General features: G+C 38.3%; 1 protein-coding gene across 1 annotated transcript; it reads left to right on the top strand.

Moving 5' to 3' along the window:
• Positions 1-213: 213 nt before the first annotated feature.
• On the top strand, positions 214-2,223 carry LOC141620524 (uncharacterized). Its single transcript, XM_074437372.1, has 4 exons — positions 214-378; positions 460-588; positions 1,333-1,434; positions 1,858-2,223. Exons 1-4 carry the CDS (start codon positions 214-216, stop codon positions 2,221-2,223), a joined length of 762 nt encoding a protein of 253 aa, XP_074293473.1.
• Positions 2,224-11,745: the final 9,522 nt, after the last annotated feature.

Below are 11,745 nucleotides of genomic sequence, written 5' to 3'. Positions count from 1 at the left end.
TAGATGCGATCCATTTAGCTCCATTTCGCTCCATAAATACAAGGTTAGCAATCCTCTCCTACTAAGGACACAAAACCTCAAAGAATATGCAAAATGGGAAACTAAAGATAAGAAATTACCCTAATAGGTGCTAGAAAGCATGGGAACGAGGTTAATTCGGGGACTAAATGTGCTCAAATATGAGTCACATCACAAATCCTGGAAAAATATAACATGAAGCTCAACCCTGCAAAATGCCACGTTGGAGTTTCTGCAGGGAAATTCCTAGGTTATATGGTAACCATAAGAGGCATAGAAGCCAGCCCTGAACAGATCAATGCTATTCTAGAGTTACAGTCACCCAAATCTGTCAAGGACATTCATAAGCTGACAGGAAGGGTAGCAACCCTGAACCAGTTCATATCTAGATCATCTGAAAGGTGTGAAACTTTTTAGAACCTACTCATAAAAAATAAACAGTTCCAATGGACCCCTGAACATGAAGAAGCCTTTCAAGATTTGAAACTATATCTCTCATCTCCACCTTTACTGGCTAAACCAGAAAAAGAGGAACCCCTGTCAGTATACCTCTCCATCACTGAGACCGCGGTAAGTGTAGTCTTGGTAAAGGAATTGGAAGGCCAGCAACACCATGTCTACTACATAAGTAAAAGTCTACTAGATGCACAAATGAGGTATGGTTTACTTGAAATGTATGTTTTAGCTTTAATCATATCTTGTGCCAAGTTGCGTCCTTATTTTGATTCTCACCTCATAATAGTCAGGACCAACCTACCCATAAAAGCTGTCCTGCGTAAGCCTGAACTATCAGGCACGATGGCCAGATGGTCAGTCCAGCTTAGCACCTACGATATCACCTTCGAACCTAGGACATCAATCTAATCACAGGCCTTAGCAGACTTTGTGGCTGAATTCAGCCCTAACCTAGAATCAGACCTTACCAAAAAAGTCAATCAATTAGAAAATAAAACCTCAGACCAGCAGTGGATCCTGTTCACCGATGGCGCATCCAATGTAAGAGGTACAGGGTTAGTATTAGTGCTAAAATCACCACAAGGGGACACTATAGCACAGGCTGTGAGTTGTGAATTCAAAGATACCAACAATGAGGCTGAATATGAAGCCCTCATAGCAGGACTCAAGGTATGTCTAGACCTCGGTGTTCAAAACTTAAAGGTAAAAACTGATTCACTTCTAATTGCAAATCAAATAAAAGGAATTTATACGGTAAAGGATGAAAAAATGATTTTATATTTAGAATATGCTAAAAAACTTTGCGATAAATTCATTTCATTTGACATTGAGCAAATACCAAGAGACCTGAATACCCAGGCTGATGCTTTGGCCAGCCTTGGCTCAAATTTTACCCCTGCTATTTCTGATAAAATTCCAATTATTCATACACATGAACCTGCTATCAACAAACCTGAACAAGTTAGTCTTGTCAACACTGATAGTGACTCCTGGACTAAACCCTACTATGACTGGTTCCTGCGAGGTATACTACCTCAAGGCAGGCATGAAGCCAGAGCATTTAAAATTAGGGCCTCTTCTTATTCCATCATCAATAACACTCTGTTTAGAAGATCATAGGCTATACCCTATCTAAGATACCTCAAACCACATGTAGCCAAGCAAGTACTTCAAGAAATTCATGAAGGATATTGTGGCAACCATAAAGGAGGAAGAAGCCTGGCAAGCAAAGTACTCAGGACTGGCTATTACTGGCCTATCCTGAGGGCTGACTGCCTAGACTATTGTGCGAAGTGCGAAGCCTGCCAAATACATGCTCCTATCATTCATTAGCCATCAGAACTGCTACATACAATTTCTGCACCCTGACCATTTATGAAGTAGGGCATGGACATAGTAGGAAAACTCCCAGTAGCACCAGGCCAAAAAGTGTTCATGTTAGCCATGACTGACTATTTCTCCAAATGGATTGCAGCGGATTCTTTCAGGCAGGTTACTGAGAAGGAAGTAATATCCTTGATCAGGACAAATATCATATGCAGGCATGGAGTCTATTCAGAGATAGTCTGTGATAATGGCACCCAATTCGTTGGAAAAAGAATCAAAACTTTCTATGATGAATGGAATATCAACCTGGTGACCTCAACTCCTGGCTACCCAAAAGCAAATGGCCAGGCCGAATCAAGCAACCAGGTAGTCATCAACTGCCTAAAAAAGAAGCTGAAAAGTAAACGAGGCAAATGGGCTTAAGAACTTCCACTAGTACTATGGGCAGACAGGACAACTCCAAAAACGTCAACATGCCATACACCTTACTCCTTGGTGTATGGTTGTGAAGCAGTCATCCCTGCAGAAGTGCACGTGCCAACGCCAAGATACGGCCTAAACAACATCGAGGCAAATGCCAACCTGATGCAAGATAACTTAGCCTGACAGAAGAACTTAGAGACTCCGCTAGAATCAGGATGGCCTCATATCAACAAACAGTAGCCATATGTTACAACAAGAATGTCAGAATCAGAGTTTTCAAAGAAGGAGAACTTGTCCTACGAAAAGTATTTCCAAACAAAAAAGAAAAATCAGCAGGCAAATTAGCCCCTGCATGGGAAGGGCCATATTTAATAGACTCCATCGTCGGATAGGGAGCATACAGGCTACAAACCTTAAAAGGAGAAATGATCACGAGGTATTGGAATGTAACTCATTTGAAACTATTTCATATTTAGCTCTTGAAATAAAAACGGCTATACCCTGTCATGATAAGGTAAAATTCAAATTTTAACTTATAAACTATGTGTTTCTTGCCTACTTTGCCTGATGAAATTTCTTGCCTTATATGATAAAATTCTATGTGTACCCTGTATGAAATTTATATGTTTAACCTTGCTTAAAATAATATCTGAATCCTGAAAATATTATACATGAATTTTTGTTACATGAATAAAATCTCCAGGATTGAGGACTACCCTATTATACCTGTACTTTTAAAAGTACTTTTTATAAGTAAATTCCTGCACCTTGTCGTGCCCAAACGAAGGTTGGTAACCCACACCAGATACGGTAAATACAAGCATGATTATTGCCCAACACAGGTATTTACTGCACACCTCTACAACGGCTGGACACAACAATGGACGTGTAAGAAGGTGAGAGACCCTAACGACCATCCAAATGTCCTCGCGACAGACCGAATATCAAGTCCTCCAGACAGGCAGGGGACATAAGCCCTCCAGTCAGGCCGAATCCCACCCACTTTAATCATAACAGGGAAACTGCATATGATTAAAAATTTAATAAAATGTATGACAGGTTAACAGGTCATAAGGATTGTTTTTTAACAGGTTAACAGGTTGAAGTAAAGTTTGCCAGATCAAGAAACAACAAAAATGACGAATCCAGAAATAAAAAAGCAAGCCAGAAAGGCAAACTTGCTATCATTACCAAGCCCTTACCCCCGGGGGCAAAGGCAACAAAAAGTTTCGCTTATCAGGGATACCTTCCCTGACAAGAAGAACCAAAATAATAAATTGTTTGTCTAGGGACATCACCCTTGGATGGGCCAAACCAAAGCTATTAAAATTTCTTAAAAATTACTACTTCTCCTAAGAAGCAGCATCAACAATATCACCTTCAGCCTCCTTAGCAACCTCGACATCTTGCTCTGCCGGAGAGTCCACTTCTTCCTCTTCACCAAGGTTATGCAGGTCAGGATACCTCTTAGCAGCCAAAGCCATTTCAGCTTTAGGGTCCCATTTAGCTCTAGCCTCCAAAGGCTCATTCATTGCAGCAACCTTTCCCCTGACAAAGAAGTAGAAAGCAACGTCATTAAGCTTGCCTTCCAAATCACTCTTCTCCATGTTGATCTCTTCATTCCTCTCCAAAGCCTTCTGCAACAACTGCTTGGCGGATCCAGCCTCCAACTTAGCAGCATCACGCTCAAGCTGCGCCCTCTTTAAATCAGCCCTTGCAGCAGCTAAGTCAGCCTGAGCAAAGGAAAACTCAGACTTCAACTCATCAAAATCAAAGCCAATTGAATTGACCATGGCTACCAGTGAAAAGGATTGATAAGCATTGAGAAGCCATGACATTGAAGCCTGAATATAGAAATAAAATCAAGCTATCAACAATATAACTCAAGAAACTGCCTAGAGGAAAAATCAGGAAAGAAGAAAAGTAAAGCTACCTCTCCTAGAGATTCAAGAGCATCTGTCACACGGTTGACAGCATGATCCACCATGGCAACTGCCTTGGTAGAAGACTCAACAGAATCTATTAATAGGGTTGAAGGAGAGATAGAGGCAACATACTCCTGGATCTTTTCCCTAGCAAAATCCATATTATCCATCCTGGCCTTGACCTCCCTAATAGGAGGAATAATACCAGCAGTATCCTGTTTTCTGTTTTGAGCTGATGATGATGTCTCAACAGAAGGAGCAACGGAAGTATCCGAAATAGCTGGTACATCAGCCAAATCAATTGGTTTATCAGCTTCAATACCGGGACCACCACTACCCTGGGAACCTTCCTCCTTAATCCGAGCAAGCCTGGCATTCAGATTAGCCGTGCCAAACCTGCCACGCCTAGTAGACAACCTAGTAGCTGCAACAAGAGACACTATATCAGCAATAAAAATGAAGCTGTTATAAATATATTTCCTTAAGAACGAAACTAAAACAAAAAGAAAACTTACCACCAGAAGTAGAGACCTCAGCAGGCTTGGTAGGCTTAAGAGCTCTAGGAACATTTTCAGCCTTCAAGCAACGTGGAAAATGAGCAGCTCCACTACAGTATGGCCATGATCTTTCAATTGAAAGGAGAGCCAAGAAAGCAGTTACCCTCTCAGAAGGATAATCTACATTGCACACCCAATCATCCACTGAAAAGTAAGGTACACTCTGTTAAATATTTCCTGCTTTCCTTTTTACTAACAAAACATGTGCAGGGAAAACAAAATAAAAGACAACATACCTGCAACACAAGCGTCATAATTGAGATATGTCAGATCAGGCCCAACAGAATTGGTCCTGATAAACATGTAACCAGCAACCTTGTTTTTGTCAGCACTGTTGTTCAAGTTGCTGAAAAGAGGAGTAGTCAAAAGTCTAGCCTTGAAATTAACTCTACCAGGGCTATGGGTCTTCAAAAGATAGCAGCTTTTTAAGTCACCTAAAGTAAAGGACAGGTTATGCTTCCCACACAGGTACTCAATTGAGTGAACCACCTTCCAGACTGAAGGCATAATCTGATATGGTGGAACACCAATCTCCTTGATCACTTCCACCATTAAAGAGGAGAGAGGCAACTTGCATCCAGCCCTAAAAGCCCAATCATGAATACAGAGCCAACCAGGACAAGCCCGTTCAGCCCTGGTCGGTGAATCTTCAGGGATCCAAACTTCACAATCAGCAGGGAAAACCCCCTTCTCCTTTAAAATACTCTCAAACTCAGGTTTGAGACGATTAGGGAGGCTAAGATGCTCGCTAAGAGCTTTTGTTGGCTTGAACTCGAATTCACCATGGAAGATAGAAACCATCTCCATAGCAGTAGTACCAGAAGGAATTTCAGAAGACTCCGGTTTATTTCCAGAGGTTTGTTCAGGGTTTGTAACGTCAGGAGAACCAGAAGCAAGAGCCCCCTAGTATATTTTATTTTTACAACCATTATTTTGTTTTCTGGAAAAATTACGAGAAGATGGACAGAGGTTGAAGATGAAGATTGAAGAAGAAAATTGAGAAAATTTCAGAGGAATTATTTGAGTTTTTGGCGAAGAACAATGTAAGAGTAAAAGAAGTATTTATAGTGCGATGAAAATCTAAGGTTACTGCAAGTTGTACACGGTTATTCAGAAAGTTGCAGTAAATAGACACTTGTCGCATTCATATCAACTAGCCGTTTTTTGCAATAATCACACTCAACCGTCTAAAGCAAGTTGCTTAATGATGTTTATCTACTCATTACTGACCCGACTCAGCGATAATGAGAAGATAAAGGGGCAATTGTTAAGCCTGATATTCCCACGATGGATACATGGTATGATTGCACCCTGGCCTGACAATTAGGACAGAAGCCTGAAGATAATTCAGGCTAGGTACCAGGCAGGAGAGGGCAACAGTCAAGTACAAAGACATCAATTGACCAAGTCAACAAGGAATATATTGAATAATTATCGTACAATTATGGTAATTATATGAGCATTAAAGGAGAATAATTAATCATATTCATGGAGCATTTATCCGACCATTTATACGTATTCAAGACAGGAATCCAGGGGGTCATTTAAGAAAAATATTCTGTCATTAAGGTGAAGATCTTGCGGTTACATGAAGATTGCTATATAAGAGAAGTTGAAGACTATTTGAAGACACACTCTCCCTCATGCTCAATCACACAAGAAAAGCTTACAATCCTCACTATTACAACACTTAGAACGACAATACATTGTATAAGCTCTACATATAATTATTCTCCTTAATAATATAGTGAAACCTCTCCTGGCTTGATGCCCGTGGTTTTTTCCCATTGAAGGGTTTTCCACGTACAAAAATCACTGCCTTATCTGTTTTCTTTACTTTCTTTTATTTGCACTTTATTAAGCCTGCCCTGCAGCCATATACAAGATAACCGAGCTAGTTAACCCTGCTAACTCTCTACTACCCCGACTGATTGACCTACGCGAAATCCAGATAAAACAGTATATATATATATATATATATGTATATATATATATATATATGTATATATATATATATATATATATATGTATATATATATATATATGTATATATATATATATGTATATGTATATATATATATATATATGTATATATATATATATAGAATCAGGATCCTGTACGAACCAAATTATGGTGCGAACCGTACGAACTTCCTATTATCCCTTTAAAAAAGAAATTAAGTCCCTGGCTCCTCATTGTATCCTCCGCCAAAACACAAACCATATAATTTCTCCCAAAACACAAACCATATCTGACCTCCCTTATATTTATCCACCGCCACAACCACCGCCACCGCCACCGCTACCCTGTCTCAGTCACTGATTCATATGACGCCAGCCACTGAGCTACTGATTTAATTCGACGGCGAATCACTTCCCTTTTCCCTCTCTTGTCCTAACGACATGGACCGTTGGTGGCTTATTTCGACGGCGGTATTGGGTGTTTCATCCCCACCGGCGACCTCTCACGAAATCCACTTCCCTATTAAACCCATTTTACATTATGACCTTTTTCCATTTTGTTTTTTTTGGTATATTTCTGAAAACTTTAATTGAAAATAAAATTCCATATTTGGAAATTATAATCAATGGTTATCAGCGACGGTGTAAAATGGTGATATAGAGAATGGTGGTCGTTGGGTGGAGTGTCAGGTTGGGTGAGGAGGAGTATTTTCGCCGGAGTAATTAGTGGTGGTGGGGAGGGGGGTGATTCGGTTTAGCTGGTGGCCCGGTGGTGTTAGTTTTAGCGTTGTTGGTTGTGGTTCAAAAGAAGAATGTGTAACTAATTTGGTATTTGTAGCTCGCATTGATATGATACCTTTTTAGGCAATGGATACATTTCTGCAACTCAAAATGAGGATGAAGAACTTCAGCTTCTGGAGGGGGAATGGAAGATGATCTGGAGCTCTCAGGTCGGAAAAGTCATATAGGGGAAGACTGACAGCGGGCATTGATAACGGTCTGGTTTTTCTCAAGGTTCTTTTTTCTTATATATTGCAAATGGAGACCGACAGCTGGCTGAAGAATGCAGCCAACGGTCTCATGGGTTCACATGTGTGCTTTTGATTGTCTTCTCATACAATAGATGTCGTTGTATTCGGGTTTTATGTAGTGGTAGTTCATGAGTTGGGAAATGGTGTTAGTGAGATGTAGTGATGGTTGTTGGGGTGACTGGTGGCGGTGGTGTGTTCGCCGGTATTGTCAGATACACTTGTATATTTGTGTATCCAGAGCATTCCATTTTATGTATCTAGGGTGACGCCGGTGATGACGTCGGAAGGTCGCCAGAGTAATTAGTGGTGGTGGGGAGGGGGTGATTCGGTTTAGCTGGTGGTCCGGTGGTGTTGGCGTCAGCGTTGGTGGTGGTGGTCGGAGTTGGGGTGTGCGTTGGTGGCGGCGGTGGTGGTTGGAAGTGGATGCACAAAGCAATGCCCCTGGATACACAACCTACTGTTTCTAGATACACAAATCAATGTGTGCATCCGGAGGAACTAACTTGTGTCAGATACATGTGTATCTGGGTTTGATAAGATGTGTATCTGGGTTTAACGACTTGTGTATCTAAGTTTGATAAGATGTGCATCTAGCTATAATGATATGTGTATCCGCAAAAGAATATAAAATGTATTCGCAAAAAATTAGTATTAAAAAAGTGTAAAAGTGTATCAATAATTTTAATTTGGAAAAAGTGTATCTAGTTATGTTATAAAATGTAACTAATAGGAAGTGTATCTCATAAGGTAGTAAAATGTATCTGGAAAAAAAAAAAAAAAAAAAAAGTATAAATAAGCTAGTTCGTACGGTTCGCACCGTAACTCAGTTCGTACCTGAACCCGCCCCTATATATATATATATATATATATATATGAGTTTGGGTTGTACTGGAAATAATATAATAAGATAATAAGAATTGGAACCGGTATAATAATAATAAGATAAGAATTGGAAAGTGGAAACGGTACAAGTTAAATCATAATCGGTTCACTGTACCGTGTTAAGCATATAATCTAACAACGGTTATCCACAAAACCGTTTTCCAAAGAGCAAAAACACAACGGATTGATAAAGATTCTTTGTTAGGCCGTTATCATATTACATATATCAACAACGATTGGACAAAACCCATTTTAAAACAAATTGTTTAATTATTTGGGATTTTTCAGTGTTTGTTATTTGAGTAATGCATACCCTGTAATTTTTACTTTTTTTGATTCAAAGTTGCAGTATTGATTGTTTGACCATATGTATATCACAAAATGATAACGGTTCTTTGTTAAGCCGTTATCATATTACATATATCAACAACGGTTGGACAAAACCCGTTTTAAAATAAATTGTTTAATTATTCGTGATTTTCCATTGTTTGTGATTTGACTAATACATGCCCTGTAATTTTTACTTTTTCTGATTCAAAGTTGCAGTATTGATTGCTTGCCGTATGTATAACACAAAATGATAACGGTTCTTTTTTAAGTCGTTATCATATTACATATATCAACAATGGTTTTTTTTAAAGTCGTTGTCATATTACACCAATAAAAAACGGTTTTTCTTATAACCGTTGTAAACAAAGATCCACTGTAAAAACTGAAAAGTTTGTGATTTTACCGATGCATGCCCTATTATTATTGGTTGTTTGACCATTATTCACCTCATACATGCATGCATAATTAATACAAGTTTGAATGTAACGTATGGATGAAATTAATCTAATTATTTATACTATAAATAGCATCACATTTGCAGTAACAATAAGAATCACTTCATTATTACTAACCTATCTACTTCACTTTTTAAATAATATAATATGCATACATATCATAATTAAAATTTCGTCGTTTTATCATCCGCAATCGCACCTCCTCAGCAATCGGTAACCTGCTATATCAAACCGATTACGTGCATAATTCACAATCTCCCAGTCATACGCGATGTTGCTGGGAAGCCAGCTTCTAAGAGCCTTACCCTATTGAGGGACATCCTTATTGAGAATGGGTTTTCAAATGTTAGGGCAATCCACCCATCATGGATTTCGGGTCGTGGTTCTAGGATATGCTCTGATCGAGTTTCGTGGGGATGGTCTTGACGATTTTCACCAAGCAAAACAACTCGCTGCAATGTATGCATCACGTGACCATCAAAGGGGCAAAAGTGACTTTTATGCCAACGACCCTAAGGTTCGTTATGTACACTTTGGGCCTTACTTATGGGTTGCCACTGCTGAGGATGCTCATCTGATGAGAAGGTTCATTTCGTACAGTTTTATTAATGTACCGAAATCATGGGAAGACGAAGAATTGCCTCATTTTTATCACCGTCTTGATGCTGCTGTAGTAAGCTTGATTTATAATCAAGTTTATCCTCAGTACCCACCTTTTACTCAAACTTCTATTAGGGTGTTTAATTAATTTACTTAGTTAGCTGTTTATTTTTGTGGTTTTTATTTTTTATTATGTTTCCTTATTTTTCCTTATTTTTCCCTTGTTGTAATGTTTTTTTTTTTGCCATTGTATGATATACTCGTTTTGATATATAGTTCTACTCTTTATTACATGCAAATGCTTATTAACATAGATTTTAAATAACTTGCGAACAGACAAATGAATGAAACAATAATAATGATTTAAGTTACATTGATTACAATAACATATAATATAATGTCGATGGTTGTGCATAAGAACCGTGTTAGAATATAAACACCTATAAAAATAAATGGAAATTGTAAGATATTAATAATATGATTACAACGGTTCTTATAAGAACCATGTTAGATTATGCAATTGCTGAATAACATAGATTTTAAATAACCTTCTTTGTTTCTTTATTTGTTTCTTTCTTTCTCTCTCTTATTACAAAAATTATGTCAAGTGGTAGCTCTTCTTCTTCCTCTATTTCAACAGGGACGTGTAATTGCTCAGTTCCGGCAGCATTGCGGACTTCTTGGACTTTGCAAAATCCGGAAAGAAAGTTTCTTACTTGCAAATTCTATAATCCCGAGACTAAAATGCGTGGATGCAGTTACTTCAAGTGGTTTGATGAACCAATAACTGAGTGGCAGAGGAAGGTTATAAACAAGTTAGTGAATGAGAAAAAGAGCATGGATATCGAGATTACTCAAGTGAGAAGTATACTACATCAACTTGAAGAATCGAAGCGGGGAAGTGAGAGTGAAATATTGAAGGCAAAAGAAGAATGCAAGAATTTAACCATGGATATCGTAGAACGCAAAAATAATGAGGCATGGCTTTAGTTAATTGTCAAAGTTCTTCTTCTAATTGTTATTTACCTAGTTTATTATGTATGGTGGTAGTTTGTATTATTTATGTGTAAACTTGTAATCCTTTAAATTAATGGAAATAAGCAAGATTTTCTGAGAAACATATTGTAATTAGCTGGCATATACCAAATGGTGCTTTATTTCTTGGCAGTAAAATCAAACAAAGTGAAATAAAAAATACAACAGTTATACCAAAACCGTTGTTCAGGACGTAAACAGTTATAACGGTTCAGGCCGTTGTTATCTATATAAAAATGATGCTTTATTATTCTTGGTGGAAAAATCAAACAAAACGAAAATCTTTAAGACAATGGTTATTTCTTACCCTTGTAGATAATACTAATCAATTACAGTTTCAAACAAAACCGTTGTCTGTTTGGAAACAAAATATAACGGTTTTTCTTATACCGTGTTTATTACTTTACATTAAACAAGGTTTTGCAATTGTTGTATTATTGACACATATATACTTTGAGCCCCCCCCACATAATATCCTCAAACACTGAGCTTCCCCTCAACCACCAGCCTACCCCATCGTCGTCGCAGTCATCGTCGTCATCGCCATTGCTGCCGCCAGATCAACCGGGATTCTCCTCTTTAAAGAAGTAATAAATCCTCCTATCTAGATATTTATTTGTTATTATAAGTATGCATTGTTATTATTTGTTTATTAATTTATGATTTAGATATGGTCGAAAAGCGGAAAAGAAATGATGGAAATGCGTCAGGCAACGACTCAGGTGATGAGAATAAGTTGCAACAC

The sequence above is a fragment of the Silene latifolia genome, chromosome X, assembly GCF_048544455.1.
Source record: "Silene latifolia isolate original U9 population chromosome X, ASM4854445v1, whole genome shotgun sequence".
In the NCBI taxonomy this organism is placed as follows: domain Eukaryota; kingdom Viridiplantae; phylum Streptophyta; class Magnoliopsida; order Caryophyllales; family Caryophyllaceae; genus Silene; species Silene latifolia.
The sequence above is the reverse complement of the archived record's forward strand: the minus strand, read 5'-3'. Positions and strand labels throughout refer to the sequence as shown.

Coding starts and splice junctions, on each gene's coding strand:
- LOC141620524 (XM_074437372.1), top strand. CDS start 214: ATGAAGCTCAACCCTGCAAAATGCCACGTTGGAGTTTCTGCAGGGAAA. Junction 589..1,332: donor TCTCCATCACTGAGACCGCG/GTAAGTGTAGTC, acceptor CTGAATACCCAG/GCTGATGCTTTGGCCAGCCT. Junction 1,435..1,857: donor CTATCAACAAACCTGAACAA/GTTAGTCTTGTC, acceptor TTTATGAAGTAG/GGCATGGACATAGTAGGAAA.